This window comes from Orbicella faveolata, unplaced genomic scaffold (genome assembly GCF_042242905.1).
Source record: "Orbicella faveolata isolate gen_17 unplaced genomic scaffold, um_ofav_v1 contig_3, whole genome shotgun sequence".
NCBI classification, from domain to species: Eukaryota; Metazoa; Cnidaria; class Anthozoa; order Scleractinia; family Merulinidae; genus Orbicella; species Orbicella faveolata.
The window spans coordinates 5725022-5749895 of record NW_028301558.1 but is presented as its reverse complement, the minus strand read 5'-3'; the positions used below and the strand labels follow the sequence as shown (position 1 = coordinate 5749895).

Genomic DNA, 24874 nt, shown 5'->3' with positions numbered 1-24874 from the left:
AGAAGAGATAAGCACTTCCTTCCCCCATGCCCACCCCTCTGGAAATTCCAATCAAGCTTCGTGCATTTCTTTTATTTTTTTGGTCTTACAGACTCCTTCCCCCAGGAAATTCCAGTCCCTTGTGTTGGAGGAGTATATGGATATTTTCTGGAACTGCGCAATTTTTCATTTTAAGGTGGCTCCATACGGTTATCATTTATCACGTTGCGCGCGCTAGTGTTCTATGTTTGAATGCTTTTTTTGCATTCGTTTTTACATCCAGTCCTTTCAAACTTATCAAATGTAACAAGTAATAATGATATGTTGATTTACTATCATCTCTGTTAAAATCTTGGTTTTTAAAAAAAGCTGGACTGTTAGGTCAGCGGTTTTTTAAAGAAAATCCAAAATGGCGGACGAAGATTCACGCTCCACTGATTCGAGTGTTTCAGGTTACGAAGGTCACTCAGATCTTTTGAGGGTAGCCGCAGAAGCAGGGGCAAGACTGAGTACTCCAGTGAAAATGAAAATGGTTAGAATTCTTGACCGTGAACAGCAACGACAATTTTATTGGCTCATAATAGAATTTTACAAGATTAATATTGTTATATTGATATTGATGCGTAGTATTTACTCATACGTATTGTGAACAAAAATTGCACAAAAATGCTCGGAAATTTTACTGTTGTTGCACAGATTGCATATTTTTGCATTAGACCAAATAAAAGAAGAAAGAAACAAAAAAAGTTTTCGCTTTTTGTAGCAACTCTTGAGCAACTTTCGTTACAAAAAGCAACTTTTGACTTTTTTTAGAGCAACTTTTGAGCAACTTTTTGAGAAATTTCGGGCAACTTTTTGGGAAATCTCGAGCAGCTTTTGGCAAGCCCTAGAGATGTGCAGCCTTGGTCTATCCTGTACTTCTTTGATATTGGACATTCCTGTTATCATCATTTGATACCTGTCAAAAAAGGTATCCGCTGGCCAGTATCACGTGACCATATCGCGGGCTCGAGTTTACAGCTCATTGAGGTTACGTGATTTTTTTGAAGTTGACCGCTGACCAAGTCCTGGTTTTCGATTGGATCGCGTGCTCATGTCAGGTTAACTTGTTGAAAGCAGGGCAGGATTGTTCAGAAGCCGGTTAACGTTAACCCTGGATTAAAAGTTAACCGAATTATAACTTTTTCTCCTATACAAATGCTTTTTGCTGCTTTGTTTTTAATAGACTTACAAACACAATATACATACCAAAAACACTAAAGAAATAAAAAGTGTAAATAATAATATTAAAGCACAATACTTACTTACTTACAGTACAATATGATCGTTAAGACTACTTACATCGTTTTGTGTATATGATGGTTATTAAAACTCAAAACGGAAGGCCTTTGTTAGCTTAATCGGGCTTTGAACAACCCGGCCCAGGAGCTACGCTTTAAGCCTGGCCTAAATCTATACATTAAATTGCGTCATAACATTGTCAAAGTGGCTGTGGAACCATGAACCGCAGGCGAGTACATCAAGTGGTTTTGCAGTAAAATTTGACAATGTTACGACGCAATTCATCATCAATAAGAGGACAGATGCATAAAAACTGACGTGAATTTGTTTTTTACAATATCAAGACCCCCAAAATGGTCAAATTCCAAGAATGAATGAGGGGAAAAGACGCCGTAAACTTGCCGTAAGGGAAGGTACTTTTTTAATTGGGGGGGGGGGGGGTGGGCCGGGGCTTCGGAGGGGAGGGTCCTGTTTTATTCGCAACCGGGGGAAGGTCAGTTTAGTTTTGGCGAGCAAAAAATTACTCCATGTTGCTTAGTTGACTCTTATTTGTTAACAAACACGCGAAGTGTATAGAAACCTAAATTTTGTATATACAAGCAAAGCCACCAGTCAAGATTAATCTACATTATTTAAATTATTTACAAGTGTCGAAATATTACATCAGTCCCAACTAACATAGTTGTCTCTCTCGAACCGTGCCCGCTTTCGTCCATATTTTGAGGGCGGTAATGTTTCCGCGTAGGGTTCTGGTGTAAAATCAGTCTCCGGCGACGATTCGTTATTTAAGGTACTCGGGCTTGAAGCGACAACTCGATCTACTACATCACTTTGCGAGTCAGTTTCAACCTCGGAAAGTGATGAGGTCACTTGTTGCTGCACATTTCTTAGCGGGGGCTGCCGAGGTTGTTGACACTCCATTGAATCGTACAGCAAGCTGCCTATGTGCGTTTTGATCATTGCGACCTTTTCAGCTTTCTTCCCTTTGAAGGCGATCTTGTGATGGGAAAAGTACAAGGAGAGCTCGTCCACCCACAAGGACGACAGCTTATCGGAGTTGCACAGTCCAACCCAGTCAATGTCACTGTATTCCCGGTTCAGCCGTTCCATTCACTCCCCTTCAGTCTCCTCTTTCTTCTTTTCCTTGCGCATTTTTATCTGGGCAAGGTTCTCAACATACTCTGCCACAAGTTTTTCGGGGACAATGTATTTATCTGAAAACTTTCTAATACACCTCACTGTCCCAACTGACTAGTTCACTTTCCTCAAACAATCGCTTAATCTGAGCAAGCTGCTCCATCTGACCTCATAAAATCCTCGCATTCACCACAAGCGCATTTCCCTCTTTCTATTCCTCGCACATCCTTGCCCATTTTCAAGTTTTCACCGTGCAATCACACACCACGCAATTAACTGCTTTGTGCGCAGACACAGTTATGCGAGTAACACTTCCGATTAGTTATTTTCACTTCCGGTCATTTTTGTCTTGGAGGAGGTGGGGGGAGGGTCAGATGTTTTTGTGTAGGTATTTGTGAAGGGTCATGCATTAATCCATAATCTAAAATACCCCGACCCACCCCCCCCAATAAAAAACGTACCTTCCCTAAACAAAGATCAGTGAATTTTATTCAAAATGACATGAGTTTCATTTTTCTTTCTTTTTTTATTATGTTTTTCTTTTTGTGTTTTTTTTTTTTTTGTATTCCTAGCTGAAACCAACTTAGTTTTGGTTTAAAAATTCAATTTTACATATTTTTCTCATAATTATCATAATTATTCGATGTTCCGAGATGTTCCGGAATGTTCCGGGATGTTCCATGTTCCTGGTTTTATCAACGGCCAAAAGTGAAGTCAATTTGATAAGTCCAACTTGTAAGCCGATGTGCCCGTACACTGTAGCTCTGGAATTTACGAAGAAGCTGCTCTTCAGCAAAGTAGGAGACATTAAGTGGTGGAAGGAAGCTCTTTAGTGCGTATAATGGCATGCGGACAAACTTCGAGTTCAGGAAGTAGACCAACTATTAATGTCATGTTTCTCTGCGACGAGTGGAAGTCTTCTAAAGGTGGTCTCTCCACTTTCAACAGAGAATTTGCTGTTAATTTGGCCAAAACTACAAGCGGCAGCATGAACGTTCACTGCTACGTCTCTCAAAGCGATGAACTGAGCAGAGAAGATGCCAGACAACACGGAGTTAAATTAATCACTGCTCAAAATATTCCTGGATCGGCTGATCGACTCGAGTGGTTGAAAATTCCACCGTCGGAGCTACCGAATCCTGACATTGTTGTAGGCCACGGAAGAAAGTTTGGTACCCCTGCCTATTTTATCGTCCAAGCTGCAAAGTGCAAGTGGATGCATTTTGTCCATGTGTACTGTGAAGATCTTGGAAAGTTCAAAGCAACGCAGAGTGCTGCAGTGGATACAATCGAAGAAAATGAGAAGAAACATAAAAGTGAAATTGAGCTGTGCAAAGCAGCAGATATTGTTGTCGCAGTTGGATCACGGTTACAACAGAAGTACGCCAAATGTCTTCCACATGTTAAAGTGGAGATCATTACTCCTGGGATTTTTGAAAAGTTGTTAAATGAGTCATCACAGCTGGTCAAAGACAAATTCGTAAAGAAGAAGTTCAGTGTCTTTATGTTTGGACGGGCTAGCTTTGAAGATCTTACCCTCAAAGGTTATGATATTGTTGCAGATGCCATAGGCTCCCTTGAGAAAATGTTTGAGCTGACATTTGTTGGCTCATCTTCTGGTGAACACAGGAAAATAGAGCAATGGTTTCTTGAACATACAGGCATAAGCCGGAACCAACTAACGATCCGCAGTTATTGCGATGAGCAAGAGGAACTTACTGAGATGATGTTGTATGAGCCAGACATGGTTGCCATTCCTTCGCGCTCTGAAGGGTTTGGGTTGGTTGCCCTGGAAGCAATTTCTGCTGGTATTTCTGTTCTTGTTGCAGGTGAAACTGGAATAGCTGAAGCATTACTTGAAGTAGAAGATGGGAAGTCTGTCATTGTTGAATCAGATGACCCTAAAGAGTGGGCTAGGAGGATCCAACAACTGTCCAGGCAAAGTCCAGAAGAGAGAGAAAACAATGCTAAGCTGCTCAGAGACAACTACGATAAAACTTACTCTTGGAGCAATGAATGTGAGAGATTCAACAGAATGATACAGGGTTTAGTGGACAGCGTACCTGTAAATGGTATGTTTACTAAGCCTCCCTGTTCCACCACAGTTTATTCTACAATCCTGGACAAAATTAGTTGGGACACTTGAGCTAGATCACATATCCCCCATCCCCCCTAAATTATCAATGTTGTCAGAAAATTTGCATTTATTTCCAACAAAAAGGCCAAAAATCTCTTGATTATCAACATTGTAAGTGGGGGGAGGGGAGAACTTGCTTGGTGTCCCAAGTTTTTTGTCCGGGACTGTCTAAAAGAAGAATTTAGAGAATGTCACACCACTCCCAAAAAGAAAGGTTTTAGAAAAGGGGAGTTGTGCCGTCTTGCAGGTACAAGTGCTACTAAAACGAAACAGCATGCAATGACAAGTTTTACCTGGGTAGGCACTAAAGATTGTGAAGTCATCTTTTTAAATGACCATCTACTTCTTCTTCTGACCTGAAATTGAATTCTAAAGTAGCGTGATGCCATGACAATTGCTGTCATTACCTTCACTGAAAATTCCTCGCATATCTCTTTCAGACAATCCCAGACAAAATTAGTTGGGATGCTTGAGCTGGACCACATATCCCCCATCCCCCCTAATCAATGTTGGGAATTGTCGCATTTTTTCAACAAAAAGGGATAAAATCACCTGATTATCAACATTGTAAGTGGGGAGGGGGGAAAGTATTGTTGATCATTTTCTTCAGTTCTTTTGACATCTCTACGTGATAAAGTACAGTAAATCATTGTTGTATTTAAGTGTCATACATTATGCATTAGATTTGCTACAAAAGCAACAGAATTTGCCTAAAAGTAAATACTCTTACCACGATTTCCTCAAAGCTTGCACTGTTTCATTCCACATTAAAAAACATTGTGACAGACAGTGTCATTGCACTTCATCAAAATAGAAGTTTGACTTATGGGAAAAAGCACTGACTACATTGTACATGTACATGTAAATATTATAACCAATACATGATATATAGAGATTTAAAACTAAATGCAGAAATATTTGAAATTTGTCCCAAATATATTTGACAGCTTTGAAATTTAGGATTGATGTGGAAACCATGACACCTGCAGAACACAACACACAGGATAGAACTCCTGTTTCATCAAGAGAATCAGGAGGGTCTCAAAATGGTGGGCACCAGGACACCTCTACAGAACCTGTGCAATTAGGAGATACACAACCAGAAAGGGAAGTTCCCCAAGCACCCAGTCCCATTCCTACAGAACAACAAGTATTGTGTTTGATTGCTGACATGTACCTGAAGGCTGCACCACTGAGCAATAGGGACGATTGTGATAGCTTTTTGGCATACATGAAACAAATGAGAACCACTATAACAGGTGTTGACATGGGAAGTTTGCTGATAACAGTGAAGTGTGATTCACTCGAGATCCTAGAGATACTGTGGGAAGATTATTCATCTGGTCGTCTTGGTGAAGTGGTTCAAAGGTGTTTTGTTACAGAAGAGATCTTGACAGAATTGAGCCTTGCAGAGTTGAAGCTTCAAACAACAATCTCAGACGAGGACTATAAAGCATGCAAAATATACTTTAAGAAAGATCCAGCAGGAGGTAAAAGTTTAAAAAAAAATGTTTCAGTAGGATAGTAAAATTACTCAGGAGTGTGCAACGTCAGGAGACGACTCAGGCTCCTCTGACTAGCAAGATAAAAAAAAACTCAGTCTAAGTACCTAGTTTCTTGGTTCAAATAAAGCAACAATAATAGGCATTATATCTCAAAATACCACATGATACATGGACATGTAACATAAATGTAACAAATGCAGAACTTTGTTAAATAAGTGTACATGTGTACGTTGATTACTTCATAGTGAACTAAACAGTCTGTCTTAATTTTCAAAGATCAATGTGAAAATGTGGCTGAGCCTGTTGAAGAACCAAGCCATTTTTCTGATGAAGAGATGTTAGCTCAAAAAGATGATGATGATGATGATGATGATGATGATCTGACAGAAACAGGTGAAACAGATGATAAAGATGACACAATATCAGAAGATGAAGGTACATGCATATATGTGTAAAAACCAGTTGAAAAAATGTTTTTTTTTTTACAAGCTCCAATAATTAGCTGCTCATCTTCCTCCGGGTTTAGGGGTTACTCCCTATAGTGGCCTATTTGTGGAGGCTCTGCCAAAAGGGGTACTTTTTTAAGGCATCAGGTATATAAAAGGGTAGGGATTTCACAAGTTGAGGTATATGAGTAGGTAGGGAAATCTGTCATTTAGTAGTTCAAAAGAGCCTTTAATTAATATATTTTGAACAGACACACCTTATGGCTGTATCATTTAAATTATTAAGCACTACAATGTTCATGAAAATGACAAAAAGATTTCCCTTTTTGGTGATTTATTCATAATACGGGCTGGTTGTAAAAGCATGTGAAAGGGGTACCTTTTGTATACAATCAAAATGGTATACAAAAGGGAAAGGGTACCCCTCTCCTGTAGGCTTGTACTTGGGATTCCTTTACCATGTATTACTGAATTTAGGGCTTGCCACAAGTTGCTCGGCAACTTTTTGCTAACTTTCGTATTTTGAGCAACTTTTTTTGTTTTGAGCAACTTTGTGCATTCTGAGCAATTTCTAGTTTTCTAGATATCAGAGCAGCTTTTAGGACTTTAATTGGCCATGCTTCCATATATGTTTCAGTAGACAATTTGTGAATTTCCTGTGAAAAAGGAGCAGCTCCTCCCCCCTGGGCCAGATCATGGGCGAAAGATTTTTGTTTTTTTGGGGCAAAAGATGTATGCAGCTGGGCTGTTAGGTCAGCGTTTTTTTAAAGAAAATCCAAAATGGCGGACGAAGATTCACACTCCACTGACTGGAGTGTTTCAGGTTATGAAGGTCATTCAGTTCTTTTGGGGGTAGCCGCAGAAGCAGGGGCAAGACTGAGTACTCCAGCGAAAATGAAAATGGTTAGAAGTCTTGACCGTGAACAGCAACGACAATTTTATTGGCTCATAATAGAATTTTTACAAGACTAATATTGTTATATTGATATTGATGTGTAGTATTTACTCATACATGCTGTGAACAAATTTATTCAGCGACGCTGGTTTCAATGCAAAATTGCACAAAAAAGCTCAGAAATTTTACTGTTGTTGTACAGATTGCATATTTTTGCATCAGACCAAATAAAAGAAGAGAGAGACAAAAAAAAAGGTTTTGCTTTTTGTAGCAACTTTTGAGCAACTTTCGTTACAAAAAGCAACTTTTGACTTTTTTTGGAGCAACTTGTGGCAAGCCCTAACTGAATTCAACTAGAGACCTACACTGTACAGTACCAGATAGAAGTTATCTAAAAGGAAATGCATTTATTTACAGAAATGGTCAACATGCAGTGTGAGTTATGGATGCACGTTGGAAGTTGCCAAGCACAAAAGAAGCTTAAGAGTCGCACAGGGCAATAGCTGAGTGCGACTCTATCTTCTTGAGTGCTTAGCAAACCTCCCAAGTGCATCCATAACTTGATAGTTGCACGTTGCATGTTTGCCATTTCTTTTACAACATTGAGACTTTTAACATCTTTCCTAGCAGATGGAAGGATTTTTTGAATGTCATCCTGCTTACATGAAGTCAAAAGCATGATCAACTGCGTGAAAATTTTCATAATTTCAAAAATGTGACAAAGCGACACATCAACATTTTTCTTGATGTATAGCAGTGACTTTTTCTCAATGTCGAACAAACAAAGAGCTTAAAACTGCTCAGTTAACCTAAATATCAAGCTGACAACAAACGAAAATTGCAGTCAGTAAAAGTGTTTCTCAAAAGTTAGTTAAATTTGGGTTGATTTTCTGATAAACTGCTGCATATTTTCAATAGTGCACGGTTAAGGCTGAAATTGAACACATGAATGGTTTTTCAAAAATGATCTCTGTTACTTTTGTTATTTGGTAAAATTAAACAAGCTTAAATGAACAGAAAACTGAGGCTTAAAGACCTTAAAGGAAAATATCAGAAATGTAAACTTTTATACTTGTGCATGATGCAGTCGTTCCTTCAAGTGGCTGTTCCTTCATGAGTTCAATTCATGATCGAGCAAAACTGAAACCCAGGAAATGAAATAATACACAGGCTAGGGCCCTTTAAACTTAAAGAAATAACTTTTATTACCTTTTAATTAATAGCCTTAACTAAACTCAACTAAAGACCCTTGGCCTTGGGCTGCCTCATGTCACTTGTTTTAAAGTGCAAAGAAATCCACTGCAAAACCATACAAGTGTAATGCAAGCATAATGCTAGATAAAGTAAACAGAGCTTCAGAACTTTCCAGTATTTTGTATGAATAAAATTTGATCTGACTAAATCTGGCCCTGATTTGACCTTTATTGACAGTTAAGTTTTGTGATTTATACCTGTTTGCTTATTCTCAGAAAGTGTGCATAATATACATTATTTTTTATTCAACTCATTGTGATCTCTAGATTTGTCTGCATGACTGAAGTTGGTCACTTAAAATCAAGAGCAATTTGGATAAACTGTGAGCTTGGAAAAACAGTCTGCCATAAATGATTGAGTCTCCCAGGTCTACTTTCCAGTCCCTGTGAGAAGGGATAAAATACAGTCCATGCAGTGTCTTCAATCTGTAAGGCATGGTTGAAACTCATCCTTCCAAAAGCAATAGCCTATTTAATTAAAAATAAACTGCCATCAATTCGACGTTTTATGTCTGTCTTTAACAGCCATAATTGATTAACCTGTGAGTTACCATAACTGCCTCTCACAGGAATTTTACATTAGGTGTGTGTAGAATCATTACACAGGAATCTCACATTGTACAGTTGCAGAAAATATCCATATTCCCTTCACCCCCCCCCCCTCACAGAAGGGATTGGAATTTCCTGGGGGGGGGGTTGGGGGATTCTGAAAAACCCAAAAATTTAAAGAAGCTTGAAGCTTGAAGCTTAACTGGAGATGCGGTAGCCTCATGGTTAGTGCGCTTGTCCCTGGATCAAGCGGTTCCAGTTGAAGCCCTGGAAGGGGACACTGTTGTGCTCTTGGGCAAGACACTTGACTCTCACAGTGCCTCTCTCCACCCAGGAGTATAAATGGGTACTGGCGAATTGTTGGGGAAACCTAAGCAATTGAGGGGGAGTGACCTGCGAGGGACTAGCATCCAGTCCAGGGGGAGTAGAAATACTCCTAGCCACTTCATGCTACAGAAACTGGGATAAGCTCGGGCAGCTATGAGCCTGTCAGCTCCAAGGCTTCACACACTCACACACCCCCCCCCCCCCCACACACACACACATACACTTGAAGCTTAAGTGGAATTTCCAGAGGGGGTCGGGACTTCGGGTCGGACTTCTTAGGAAATCCCTTCCATAGGGGAGGTATGGATATTTTCTAGAGCTAAACATTACGCATGCAAAGAATCTTTACACAGGAATGTAGCAAAGTCCCTCCACGTGTCCATATGAATCTAGTCGTGTGGACACAAGGATAAAGAAATTCTAGAGAGGGAATTGAAAGTTACCATAAATTTTGGAAAATTTAAGGTGGCTCAGAACTCCCTCAGTATAATTTTTTTTAAAACTTTGCAAAAAGTTGCATCTTATCATGCTTATATCAATTCAACAATAACAAAATGGGGGTCACCAATCTCGTTTTTGAGTTATAAGGTCTTACAGATAAATCAAGAGTGTTTAACACAGGTTGTTCAGGGTTATTAGTACTATTAGCATAAGTATCGTGCTTATTATTTTGTTATTACGCATTTTATTTTCACGCTAACCGTCTAAAATGAATTTCAGTATCATGTGACATATACTATCTGCATATTGCAGTACAGCCATTTCATAACGGAATACAGTCATGTTAACAGAGCAAGGACCACAACCAAGTGACCTTGACCCAAAATGCACTGCTGACTCACTAACATTATACATATTATAACCATCTCCCGACTGACTAGGTGCCAATTCAGGACTGGTGAATATGGTGAACTCGCAATTAAGGACTTCATTGTGGAACTGTAATAATTCTTTGATACTACATGTGCAAGTTGTATAATCACAGTGTTCAGTGCCGATCAAAATTGATTACATTTCATTTTATAATGTATAAACAGACTGTAGAAAGAACCTATAGTTTGAATTTTCTCTTACTTTCCTAGTTACATGCACTACTTGAGCTTTCAAAAAGGAGTTTAAGTTATTTCAAAAATTATCAACTCTAAACTAACAAGCAAATGAAAGCAGGCACACATTCGCTCCGTGGACCTATAATTTACTCCTTTTTATGGAATTCTTTAACGTTCCAAATAACTTTCAATTCTCCGAATCCACCAATAATAAGAAGGTTTGGTTACTTTGAAACTACAAATTGGAATAATAAGGTTGGATACGAAAATTCTGTTTCATTAGCACTTTAAGTAATACTTTCTTGGCTTCAACAAGCAAAATTGTGCAGTTGACCTCAATTACTATCAGTTTTGTCTAGAAACAGCTTCGCTTGTTTCCTTGCCATCCATACTCGTGTAATTCCTGGCCTTTAAATGTAGGGTGTTTCCTGCAGGGAAAATTTAGGGAGCTTAAGCAAACCACGGCGACGACGGCAACGAGAACGTCACCAAACAAAAGATTTAATTAGTAGAGCAATAGCGGTACACGTGCGTTATAAATCTTTGTACATTTCTTTACCGTTCTCTGCAAAACAAGAACGCTAAATGACCAAGTTCCGTGTAGTCTGAGGAACGCGAACGATGACGGCTAGTTTTTCGCATTTACATTTGGTATTGAACGCTGTCATTGAATATTTAGCCTGAGCACGTTTTTAGAGCCATTAACGTACTGGACAGATCTAGACAATTGCGAATTTTGCTGATAAAATATGAATTCATTTTTGGCTAGGCATCGTCCTTGGTGTCGCCATCGTCGTTGCTTAAGCTCCCTTTTAATTAACTCGGTTCAACTTCAATGTCTGTTGCAATCAAACAGTGGTCAATGGTACTTCTGTGCATGAGAATATTTCAAAAACGAACAAGATTTAATGAGTGTGTGTAGTTTGGACGGAAAACATTTGGAAAACGGAGCCTTTCGAAAACGATGACGTCACGATAATGGCGGGAACAGCAAGCACATAGCCAAGTGGGTTTCATTAGTCCCTTACTGATTATGCGCGTGCTCAAGGGTGCAGGAAGCGCTTCTACCGCCGGTAATTGTTGCGTTTTCAAAATCATCCGGCGTAATGTTAGTCTCCTCTTTGGGAGCGTTGCGGGACATCACAAAAAACGGCTACGAAGGAGACTAGCGTAGTGTGGACGGAAAACATTTGATTGTTTTTAGAGTGAAAACGCCGTTTTCAAATTTCTCCATCACACTTAAGAAAAGTCTGCATATGCACCAAGAGGCCCATCAGCTCGGAGCTTATCCTGTTTCTGTAGCATGGAGCGACTAGGAGTATTTCTACTTCCCCCCTGGATGGGATGCTAGTCCATCGCAGGGTTACCCCCAGCATTAAATTGGTTGGTACCCATTTATACACCTGGGTGGAGGGAGGCACCGTGAGAGTAAAGTGTCTTGCCCAAGAACACAACACAATGTCCCCGCCCCGGGCTCGAACCCGGACCGCTCGATCCGGAGACAAGCGCACTAACCATGAGCCATGGCGTTAGAAATCACCCTTAATTACGCTATGTTATAGACTAAAATTTGACATTGTACGGAGGGTAAATCGATTTAGCCGCCAAGTCGTGAGGGGGGAAGGGAATTTCGATCTCCGAACTGAAAACTTAAAATGTTCTATGGCAGTGATACGTGAAGACATGATTGATCATCGCAGTTATATGCACAACTTGAGCAGCTGTGAAATTAGTGATATATGTTATGAGCAATACTTTTTTCCTTTAAAGATATTTTTATTAGGGCACTTACACAACTTATAATACAACAGCTACTTACAATACCACACAAAATGGACACTACTTATGAGCTACAGCTACTTATAAAACCATATCAAACACTACGAAAGTAGATTGTTTTGGCACAAGATAGCTTAGCATAATTAATGACTTGGTTGATTGACATTTTAGAGTCCGAAGAAACATCGGAAAAAAATGGAGAAGTACAAGGCAAGATATCACCACGAACAGAAGGAGGTGAAACGAAAGGAGGTGCATGTGGAACAACTGCTGATGAAATACCAGGTACATTGATGAAATTGTGGGAGAACGTTTATTATAGACCAACTGTTTCTTAATCAGAGTGTAGTGATTACATTCTTCTGCAGCCTTAGTCAGATTCAAATACCAAGTAAAGTCGTAAAAGAAGTCAACAGTTTTCTCTAGCGCTAATGTTTTCAGTGCGGTGGAAACAAGTTTACTCACAGTAGTTATTTGCTTTTATTTTTGATAGAAAATTAGGCGAAATAGGGAACGAAAGATAGTTTTTAGGTTACAATTGCTTAGTTTGCTTTGGTTTTTCAATACGTATAGAAAACAGTTGTCAACAGTGTTCTACTGAGCATGTTCCTCATTCAAGATGAAAATACTAAAGAAGACAGGAGAGGCCACAGAGGCCGGCTGAGAGGGAAGCAGTGCGAATTAGGAAGAAAGAACCGATATCAGAAAACAGGGCCTAACTGCAGCTCTTTTCAAATTCAGCTCAAGCATTTCGCATTTTCATCCGTGAGCTTTGAACTCTTTGTTCCGTAATTTCCACTGGAAAAGTGCAGGCTTTCATGAGCCACAATGCGGTCGGATTCCACTGGACAGGAAACTTTTGATCCCTGTTTTTAAATTAAACTAAAAAGCGAACTTTGAAGGGATCGTTCTTCTCCCGAAGACCACTGGAAACCAAACGTTTAGCTGAAGTCCAGTTTATGATTGACAGCTGTTTTCTCGTTAACTAAGCACATTATTTGCACAGTTCCAACAAGGATTGTGATTAGCTTATTTTAGCGTGCTTTATGAGAGTTCAGCTGCACGCTTACGCCACTTTTACTCGTTTGGAAAATAAGGTTTGGGTTGAAATATTAGCCAAAAGCGTGGGGAAATGAATGGATCCTTTATCATAAAACAAATAAAGAAGCCTCGACTGTGCTCTGTTCGGTTGTAAAGCACTTTGGAAGCGGTAGAGCACGAAAGAAGTAGGGAGAAACACTCAACTACGTCTCGTGTTACCCTCTACTCTTCTTTCGTGCTCTACCGCTTCCTCCATGTTTTACAACCGAACAGAGCACAGTCGAGGCTTCTTTATTTGTTAAATATAAAATTAAAATCAGGCTCAATGTTTTATCTTACTATCTTTTATCCAAAATCGCCCAATCAATCTTTTTCTCAAGAAAAACACCCTTCTTTAAAAAAGAGACTTAGTGCCTGATTATCTTACCGAATTGTAGGTACGTCATTTATTGTAAATTTGTTTTGTGCTGTGGATCGGAACAAAACAAACTTGCTGGATGAACCTAACCATTACTGTCGAGAGTTTACTGGAATGTTCCTACCTACAGAGTCTCACTCACAAAAAAGTAACTACTGCACGCCTTGCTTGCCCAAGTTTAAATTTTGTAGTTCCAACAATTTTGTTAAAGTGGAAACGCAATCAATGTTTACAGAGCCTGACGCTAAAAAGGAACCTAACGAAGGAGACACACAAAAGACAACAGCAGCGGAGAGTCAATTTCCAGTGTCACAAGGCGCAGAAGGCAAAAGTCAAGGTAACTGACTAATTCAGTATTTTGGAACACGTCTCTCATGTCTCTATATGCAATAAGTGCATTGGATATTAGATATTTGCAAAATGTCTGGATAATAGCAATGATGAAATACATTAGAAAACACGACACTCTTAAGTTTTACCACCAGGTTTCAATTCACACTGAACATGGCGGAAGCATCTGCCGAAACATGTTTGTAAAACATATTAGAGAGCACACTCCAAGGAACCAAATTGTTTTTTTTCCTTTTTGTTTTTCTGTCACCACACCTTGTCAAGTCGATGCATTACTTCAGCCATTGAAAACTACAGCTTTTAAACAATATAAAAAGTACACGCGCTCTAACCTCCAAAACACCCATCAATTAAATTACTACTAATAGTACATGACTGAATTACTATTAGTATTTAAATGGCGCATTGTAACGTATTCTATTTTTAACAATTTGTCGTCATTCAAGATGAAAACTTTGACCAAGAAAAGAAACAACCTCATGGAGGAGGCGGGAGAGGAGCATCCGGCCGGAAAAGCGACAAAGGTCAAGGGCTGTCGTCGCCTGGAAAAGGCAAACCGTCATGTGAGTACAAAAAATGGCCTCATTTAATTATCATTAGTTTGAATTCAGTTGGAGGAATCAATACATTCTTGGAGATTTACTTAATCCTTTAGCCAAACGACTGTTTGTACCAATACAAGAACGGAAATGGTATTTTTACTTACAAATACATATTGTCTTATAATACAGGTAGAAACCAAGAACAACGTCCAGGAAGGCCTTTTGCAATGAATGCTGATTATCATTCACCACCACAAGACAAATCGCAGCCCCCTCCTGTTCGTACATTTTCCCCTGCAAAATGTGTCCTAGACCTGAAAACGTTAAAAGAGATGAATCCCATCAATGTAGTCTACAGGTTAAATGAAAGTATGGCTCGCTTTAAGTTCTTTCTACGATCACAGCAGGAACAACACGACAGCGATGAGTTCATCTTGGACCTCACGTGTACATTGGCAACTGCCTGTAGTGCGCCACCGGATAAGAACACAAACAAGATTCTAGCCGCGCTTAAAGGCTCGGTATTCTTGAGTTCAAAGATTCCTCGTCTGCTTGATCGTCTTCAAGTGTCAACGATTTTGAATGAGCAAGAATCTCAAAGAAGATTCATTCAAAGCTTGATCAAAGTATTCACGAGGTATTTGAGGCACTTACCAAGCTCATATGCCGACTTGCCTTACTCTCAGTTGAAACAAGTTTTGGACCAGTCAAGTATTGATGAAAAAGATGATCTACAGAGAGAGTTAGAAGCTTTAAAGCAAACCAGAGATGACCTCATTATAGCTGAAAGGCAGAAGCATGGCAAACGTTACATCGACAAGGCTGGGCAAAAACCTCCAAACGATTTTAGAGACATACCGATTTGTCCCACAAACAAAGAAATCACATCTTATGCACGGCCCTTTCTACGAAAGAATATTTTAAAGGGAAGATATGAAGATGCCGAGCACTACCTTGATGTACAGTTTCGGTTGCTTAGAGAGGATTTTCTTGAGCCACTTAGGGAAGGCATCCATGAAATTGTCCACAACGTACCAAGAAAACAGCGCAATCTGTTAATGAAATATTACCCAGGGGCACGTATTGTCGACAAGAAATTTACGCCGTCCGGAATGATTTATCAAGTACAATTTGATGTTTCTGGGTTGGATACCAAAAGATGGGCAAATTCCAAACGACTTCTGTTTGGGTCATTACTTTGTCTTTCAAACAACAAATTTGAGACAATGCTTTTCGCAACAGTTTCCAACCGAGATCCAGAGGAATTGGCAGAAGGCAGAATTGAGATTCGATTCATCGAGGACCAAGATGTATTGGGGGTGGAAAACCGTACATGTGAGTATCAAATGGTTGAGTCGCCTGCCTACTATGAAGCCTATCGTCACGTTCTCAAAGGCCTGAAGGAATTGGATGAAACTACCATGCCATTCAAGAAATATCTGATTGAATGCAGTGAAGATGTTGATCCACCCGAGTATCTGAGACGCGAGGATTCTCAAGAACCAGTGTGCTATGATCTTAGGTTGGCATTGGATGTTCCGGATGCAATAAACGCCAGTAGGGTACCTGTCCTGCAGCTCGAAGCCTGGCCTTCTGTTGAGATCCTTCCACTTAACAGCTCCCAGCTTGAAGCAGTAAAAACAGCAGTTACAAAAGAGTTTTCTGTCATTCAGGGACCGCCAGGAACAGGGAAGACGTATGTTGGAGCCAGAATCGTTCGATGCTTACTTGAGAATCGAGCAGTCTGGGACCCTGATAAAGTCTCGCCAATGCTTATGGTCTGTTACACAAACCACGCTCTGGATCAGTTCTTGGAAAAAGTATTAGAATTTCTTCCCAAAGAGCAGATCATACGTGTTGGAGGAAGATGCAAAAGTCCGCTACTAGAAAAGTGTAATCTGAAACTATTTACTGACGAGTACATAATGCATGAAAGACGAAGGGAAATCAACGATCTGATACACAGAAAAGTCTGGGAAATGAGAGAGTGGAAGGAATTACTTTCGAAAGCAGACAACGAGCTTTTGGAATTCGGCGATTTGGAAAATCTGCTGGATTCTGAACATGCACAGCAGCTCTACGATGCCATATTTCCTCCTAATGCAGAAAACGAGTGTCGGACGCCAGACAACGCTTTCAAACTCTGGCTTTGTGGTAACAAGCAAATGGACTCCTTCAACCGACCTACGGTGGAGCAGGCGAGGACAAGGCAAGACGGATCTGTCCTTCAAGACAATGATGTAGGTGAAGACCATAAAATATACTACTACGCTACTCTGTTAGCAGCACCACACGACAATGATGAAGGCAGAGGCAGCAATCCACTATCACCTACGTCTCAGGAAGAACGCAAAGAAGACTCTCTTTACTGCGACGGACCGAAAGGCTTCTCAGCTCAACAAAGCAGCAAGCTGGCAGCATCAGGTGGGTCTCAAGTTTCTCACACGTTGAAGGAAGTAGAAGAAATCCAAGACATCAAGTGGATTAAAGACCCTCAAGGCTGGAAAAACAACACTAATGAAGGTGTTTATAAAATAGCAGAAGTTTTCGAGGAGACCATCGAAGTAGAAAAGGAAGCTGATTTGATACAAGATCAAAGATTCATACATGGAGATGAAGATTTCCTGTCAGTTATGTCGAAACAATCACATGACTTGAGTTATCAGAAACAAGACCAGGAAGACAAGGAAGACCTAGAAGAGGGATGGGAAACTGTATCCTACAAGAAGAAGGGAAAAACATTTCCATGGCAGCAAACAACAGATAAGAATTCCAAAGACGGAATGGGAAGCGCTCACGTTCCAAGAGAGAAAAGTACAGCCCAAAGAAACTCCTCAAAGAGAAACGAAAACAAGAAAATAAAAATAACAGCAGATATCAAATCTTTGAAGCCGGATCTGGGAAAAACAGTTGCGATGCCTACTGATGAGGCAATGAGCGTTGACAACATTTGGCTTTTATCTCCTTCGGATCGACGTCGGTTGTATCTTTTTTGGATAGAGAGCTACCGTGAACGTTTCAGGGCAGAGGTTCAAAGAGGAGAACAGGAGTGTGACCAACTTTGTCAAGAACAAGTGGCAGTTCGATTTGAAGAAGAAGAGAACGTTATACGTCGTGCAACTGTTGTTGGCATGACGACCAGCGGTGCAGCGCGCTACCACTCAACCCTTCAGAGTATTGCTCCCAGAGTTGTTGTGATCGAAGAAGCAGCTGAGGTTATGGAAGCTCATATCATCACTTCTCTTTCACACGACACAAAGCATACCATTCTTATCGGGGACCACAAGCAACTTCGCCCAAAGGCAACAGCGTATGAGTTAGCCCAAAAATACAACCTGTCGATTTCGCTGTTCGAAAGAATGGTGATGAACAGTATGGATTGCAAACGTCTGTCTATACAGCACCGTATGCGTCCTGAAATTGCTGCACTTACTAAACGAATCTACGATCACGAAATTGTTGACCACAAAACGGTGTGCGAATTCAAGGACATATCTGGCCTAACCCACAATCTGTTCTTTCTTGATCATTTTGAGCTCGAGGTCCACATACACGGTATGCAAAGTTACTCTAACCCTCACGAAGCCGACTTCTTAGTAGCCCTTTGCAAATACCTTTTACTTCAAGGGTACAGACGAAACCAAATAACAGTTCTCACCATGTATACCGGTCAGCTGTTACTTCTTCAAGAGAAGATGCCAAGAAAAACATTTGGGGGAGTCAGAGTCTGTGCAGTGGACAACTTTCAAGGTGAAGAAAATGACATCATTCTTCTGTCATTAGTTAGAAGCAATTTAGACCAGCGAATTGGTTTCTTAAACGAGTCAAACAGAATTTGTGTTGCATTGTCCCGAGCTCGCCATGGATTTTACTGCATTGGAAACTTCAAGCTACTGAAAAGCCAGAACAAACTGTGGCAGGAGATATGTAACGATTTAGAGACAAAGAACGCCATCGGAGAGACTCTACAACTCGTATGCAACAGACACAACAATGTCACCAAAGTGAGAGCCTCGCATGAGTTTGATATCAAATTTGGAGGATGCAAGATGCCCTGTGGAGAACGTCTTGTTTGTGGCCATGCGTGTGAAACACCATGTCACGCTTCAGCCGACTTTCACGAAAAGGGCCACTGCTCTAAATTGTGCTTGATGAAATGCAGTTCCAACGACCACCAATGCCAGCATAGGTGCCATTATCCAAGAAACTGTCCTGAGTGTCTTCAAGATATGCTAAAAACGGTTCCTCAGTGCGGCCACGAACAACCCGTCCCGTGCAGTGTTAATCCAGAAATGTTCTCTTGTCAAGTCAAATGCGAAAAGCTCCTCCCGTGTGGACACAACTGCCAGGAAGCATGTGGGGAATTGTGTACAAAAGAATGTAAAGTTCTCTGTAAGAAAACTCTCCCTTGTGGACATGAAAAAAGTTTGCCTTGTTTCAAAGATCCCGAGGATTATAAAGGGTGTAACAGCAAGTGTACCAAAGTTCTCGAGTGTGGCCATCCTTGTTCAGGAAAATGCAAACAACGCTGTGAATGCAACACCAAAATTGAAGTTGAACTACCGTGTGGTCATCGAAAACGAGTTTTGTGTCCAGAGAAAGACAGGCCACCACAGTGCGCCGAAAGATGCAGGCGAGTACTGAACTGTGGACATGATTGCCACGGTATTTGTCACGAAGACTGTGCAATGCAAAAATGTGAAAGTGTTGTCTTCAAATTTCTTCCATGCGGCCATCAGCAAAGTGTTCCTTGCCACCTTGACCCCAAAAAGGCTTTTTGTTACGCTCCATGCCAACGACGACTGGATTGCGGACACAGGTGTTCTTCTGTGTGTGGCCGTGTTTGCCACGAGGTTCGATGTGAGGAAATGTGTCAAAAGAAGTGTAAGCGAGGTCATGGCTGCCAACAACGGTGCCACTTTGGTTCGTCATGTAATGATTGCATGGTAGTGGTTAACATGACAATCCCCACATGTGGACACAGCATTGAGATCCCCTGCCACGTTGATCCATCTTCACTGAGGTGTAAAAAGCCATGCGAAAGAGTAAGGATCTGCGGACATCATTGTCAAAACATTTGCAGTAAAAAATGTGAAGCTCAAGCGTGCAAGGAAGTCGTAAAAACAACGTTACCATGTGGTCACGAGGCAACTTTACCCTGTCACAAGGATCCCGAAAAGTACAAATGTGAGGAAATAGTACAGGTTTGTCTATCATGTGGACACAAGACGTCCTTGGCCTGTCATGTTGCAAAAGCGAAGGTAAAAGACATATTATGCAACGTGAAAGTTGAGAAAGAACTACCCTGCAAGCACAAACTCACTCTTCTCTGTCACAAAAATCCTGAAGAGTGCAAGTGTAAGAAGAAAGTGGAAGTCCAACTGTCGTGTGGTCATATGACGTCTCTCATTTGCTCTACTGTGACAGCAGACTTACAAAATGTTTCTTGCAAGGTTAAGGTGAAAAGAAGACTACCATGTAACCACGAGATAACTATTCCTTGCTACAAAAACCAGATGGAGCTTGTTTGTGAAGAGAAGGCTGAAATCACCCTTTCCTGTGGACACAAGAAGCTCACAACCTGCTCTAAAGCGAGGCATGCGCTGCATGATGAAATCTGTGATACAAAGGTGACGAGAAGATTACATTGTGGGCATGAAAGGAAGATGTTGTGTTCAGACAACCCCATGGAGCACATTTGTGAAGAGGAGGTCGAAATCACCCTTTCCTGTGGACACAAGAAGCTCACAACCTGCTCTAAAGCGAGACATGGGCTGCATGATGAAATCTGTGATACAAAGGTGACAAGAAGATTACATTGTGGACATGAAAGGGAGATGTTGTGTTCAGACAAACCAGGTGAGGTTTTTTGTGATGCTCCTTGCGAACGCCTCCTTCCATGTGAACACCTTTGCACAAAAAAATGTGGCGACGACTGCTCTAGCTTCAAATGTGCCGTCAGAGTCCAGAAGCTCTTGGCATGTGGCTCCCATAAAATTAGTTGTCGTTGCTCTGATGATGTGTCCCAGATGATTTGTCCAAATGGGTGCAAGCGAAAATTGTCTTGCGGGCATAAATGCCCTGGTAAATGCTCTGAGGATTGTAGTCAGTTCAAATGCCAGAAAGTGGTCGTGAAACATCTCAATTGTGCAGGAAGGCATTCTCTCAAAATGCTTTGTAGCGATGATCCCAACACCGTAAAATGCAAGGAACGCTGCAGCAATAAGCTAGATTGTGGTCATCCTTGCCCGGGCCTCTGCAGCCAGAAGTGCGGAAGTTTGAAGTGCATGCGAAGAGTGGACAAAACATTTCCTTGCGGACACAAGGAACCACTACAGTGCTTTCAAAGCAAAACAGCGACCTGCAAGGAACGTTGTCGCCGACAAAAGAGCTCATGCAAACATATTTGTAAAGGGGTCTGCGGCGAAGATTGTTCTAAATACCCCTGTGATGTAGAGGTGACAAAAACCCTGCCGTGTGGTCATAAGATTAAAATGCCTTGTAGTCGCTCTGTGGAAGATGTGCAATGTGCTGCTGCATGTGAAAAAACCTTGCCATGTGGTCATCAGTGCTATGGAACTTGTGACGATTGCCAACAAAGTGGTTCACATGAATTGTGCGAACATCCATGTGGTCGCTTGCTTGTTTGTTCGCATCGCTGTAAAGCAAGATGTAGTGAACCTTGCCCTCCCTGCGACAGAAAAAGCGACCGACGCTGCCCTCACGGGCAATGTAAAAAACGATGTGCCCAGCCGTGTGGCCCGTGCAGAAGACCGTGCACCTGGAGTTGTCCTCACTACCAGTGCAAAAATCTCTGTGGAGAGGAATGCGATCGCCCTCGCTGTAATGCTCCCTGTCCCAAAAAACTGCCTTGTCGCCACCCCTGTATTGGCTTGTGTGGAGAAAACTGTCCCGCTGTGTGTGCCATTTGCCATCCTAAGAAGCTGTCTTCAATGCTAGCGGATGGACGTGGAAACAAAACGGAACCCACGCGATATTTGCAACTTTTCGACTGTGGTCACATCATAAAGGTTGAAGAGATGGATAGCTGGATGCTCCGAGAACTGGGTAACGATGATCAACTAAGGCGATGCCCAAGGTGTTCTACATCAATTACATTCAGCTATCGTTATGGAAATATCATCAAGAGGGCACTGAAAAAAATTGAAAATGTAAAGAAAGCCGTATACGAGATCGTATACCAAGAAATCACTTCTGCCAGTCTTCTTCTACCAAAACGGTACCTGCGTAATGATGTAACCAAGCTTAAGTTTCCGCCAATGGTTCTACATGTTGTACAGTCGTATTCAGACACAAGGAACCGGCTCGATTGGCCGCAGACGCTTGGGCGCTTTGCCATTTTTATATTCACACTAAAAAATCACCTGTTGATTCTACAGCAAGCGCAAAGAACAGATGAAATCCTAAAAAAGGCGCTTATTGGTCTTCGAGGAAGTTCACAACAACAAGTGGAGCTGAAAGAACTTTGGAACGACACCAAAGATGCAATCGAAAAGATTAAAGTGTACCTGGAGGAACCTCAACTAGATTTGAAAACTCTAAGTCAAGTTTTTGAACAGACAAGAAAGTTCTTTCTTTTCTCTCAAGTTTTAGAGGCCCAAAGCAAGGCTATGATGCGTCAGATCCCTTTGTCAAGCAATGGTACAACTCGACTGAGGCTGGCATGCCATCGCTTCAGAGTCTTTCTTAAAGGTAACGACGATGTTCTAGACCTCGAATGGCTGAGAGAAACGGTCAACTTGTTGAGAACAGAGATGAGCCTCCCACTCCTACCCCTTGAGGAAGCAAAAGACTTGGCAAATTTCCCAGGGTACGAAAGAGAGGTCTGGAAATCATGCGACCAAGGCCATGTTTATTTCACGGGATGGATTGTGCGAGGTGGCGACGACATTCCGGTGGGAAGCGAAGGATGCAGCAGGTGCACGGCAGAGCAATGAAAATGGAAGAAGGACAGTTAACTGAATGGAAAAGTGTCATTATTTTTCATGGCAACTAATTCTTATGTAGTGCTTCTGATTAGGTGGAAAGGTGAAAAGTTCCACGAGGTAGTGCGCGGTGAATCAAATTTGTGATTAAAGGATAAAGTTACAAGAACATGAATCCACTGAACGTTATTGAAGAAGGCTGAATGCAGCAGACTCGTGGCACGAACAACAGTTCATCTGGGGTTGAGTTTTGAACGGCATGACAGGACGTCACAGATTTGATGAAGTGCTATAAACAACTAATTTTTAGACGAAGAAACAAGAAGGCGTGAAGAAGGTCTTTTTAACTCGTGAAAATCTCTAAAGCATATAGTCACGAAGCCATTTAACCCTAAGAAGAGAAAATAGGTTGGAAGGTGGAATGGAAACGCCAACTAAGCCTGAGTGAGGTGGAGTGTCATGCAGCAGGCTGTAGATGAATATGTGATCTTCCAGAGGTTGCACCGGGTTCTCAGGAAGCCTTATAATGGAGATGTCAAAATCTCATACAATAGATGAATAACTCATAGCCAGGACAGTCTTAAATGAAAGGAGCTGCCTTTGGTTGGTCTTCTGTTTCAATGACAGTGTTCGGAATCAGTTCTATTCACCGTCTGGCATCTACAGCTTTGGCTGGAACTTTTCGACAGAGGGAACAGTTGAAGAGATAGATATCCTGTTGGAGAATGTGCAAACTGCTGTTCGCAGGCGTACAGACAACAACTGTGTTTCTGAAGATGTCTTCATTGCCCTTATAACCATTGCAATAACATTTGTAGAATGGAATACGACCGCCCTTGCTGTAAGCCCATCAGCGCCAGTTTGTGCAGAGGAGCAGTCTACAATAGCTCTCAAGACATTCAAACTCCGTATGTTTGTATCCAGTTCGACAGGCGCAAATTTTGAATTTTGAATATTCACAGTCTCGAGTCCTTAAACACATGGTAAAGAACTGACAAACCGAAATGAACAGTGAAATAAGTGAAGTTAATTGAAACTAGAGCATAACCGAGAAGGAAGGCAGTTGAACAATCAACACCCGATTCAGTAGTTCACATTTGGTTGATATAAGAGACTATCAACTATAGCAGCATCAAGCATAGAAACTTCAAAGAACATTTATCATAAATGAATCTAAAACAAACTTAGTAGTCAGCAAGTAGCTTTGATTTTTAAGCCTGTAGTCGCATTTTTTTTGAAACGCGCGCTTAATATTCAGTGCAAAAATGGGTTAAACTATACCACAAAAAAGATTAAGCATTAGCAAATGACTCGGCGCCAAGTTTTTGTTAGTTTAGCTGGAAATCACGTTCTTGTAAAATCACTGTCATTTTCAGTATGTAATAGACCAATTTCGATATATTAAAATTCAGCCTAAAACAATAGACCTCAGCACGAGGCTTCAGGGATTAACAGCAGAGTTTGTGGGCTGAATTTTAATATATCGAAATTGGTCTGTTGAAACACTTCTTCTCAGAGTGTGTGAACAAACCAGTCCAATACTATTCTACGGGTATTTACTTAAGAAAAAGTGAGTAAAAATGAAGCTTTCAGTCCAACTGATTTTTTGGTATTTGTTAGTAGTTGTAATAGAAAGTTTTATAAAGGAGTTTCTCAATTCTTGTTAATGTTAAATTGAGTTTTAGTCTAATAAAAACTACACCAGGTGATTGACAAGCCTCATAGCATTCTCGTTGAAGTGGGCCTCTTTATAGCGACATGCTTTGAAACGACGAAACACGAACTCACTAGAACACTAACGATAGGGAAACAAAATAGACATTTTTCTTCTGGTAAAAGCGGCTAAACAATGGTTTCACTATGACAGATATTAGGCAACGTTTTTAGCACACATGCCTATGATATTAATACAATGCCAGTAATGTTTGAGTGACAGGTGGAGTCTGGAAGGTGACTGCGGCGTCTTGGCGAACAGAAAAAACAGTAAGTGCCAAGCCATGTTGAGTTGACGGGGGTAAAGGACATCTTTTTGCATAACGAGACTCGAGGCAGTAATAACGAGACAGTAATTATTGCAGGTACCAAGGCAACTCATTCGGCGAGAAATAATAATACAGCGCAGAGATGGCGCAATACAGAGCAGGGGATGATACAATACGGAGCATGGATGGCGCAGTGGTGAGAACGCTCGCCTCCGAGGCCGGTTCGATCCCGGCCTGATGCCATATGTGGGTTGCGG

General features: G+C 41.1%; 2 protein-coding genes across 4 annotated transcripts; one reads left to right on the top strand and one right to left on the bottom strand.

Annotated features, from left to right (window-relative positions):
- The first annotated feature begins 336 nt into the window (after positions 1-336).
- LOC110055699 (uncharacterized) lies at positions 337-24351 on the top strand. 3 transcript variants are annotated; one of them, XM_089297508.1, is made up of 8 exons: positions 2933-4469; positions 5482-6024; positions 6316-6474; positions 12509-12622; positions 12957-13058; positions 14008-14133; positions 14594-14710; positions 14879-24351. In XM_089297508.1, exons 1-8 carry the CDS (start codon positions 3239-3241, stop codon positions 22645-22647), a joined length of 10161 nt encoding a protein of 3386 aa, XP_089153634.1. In that variant the 5' UTR covers positions 2933-3238; the 3' UTR covers positions 22648-24351. The 3 variants fall into 3 exon arrangements, with proteins under 3 accessions (XP_089153633.1, XP_089153634.1, XP_089153632.1); XM_089297506.1 differs by lacking the exon at positions 12957-13058 and having other exon boundaries at positions 14032-14133; XM_089297507.1 differs by lacking the exons at positions 2933-4469; positions 5482-6024; positions 12957-13058 and adding an exon at positions 337-511 and having other exon boundaries at positions 14032-14133.
- On the bottom strand, positions 1718-2813 carry LOC149106175 (uncharacterized). Its single transcript, XM_089297520.1, has one exon. The coding sequence runs from the start codon at positions 2368-2370 to the stop codon at positions 1924-1926; it is 447 nt and encodes a 148-aa protein (XP_089153646.1). The 5' UTR covers positions 2371-2813; the 3' UTR covers positions 1718-1923.
- Positions 24352-24874: the final 523 nt, after the last annotated feature.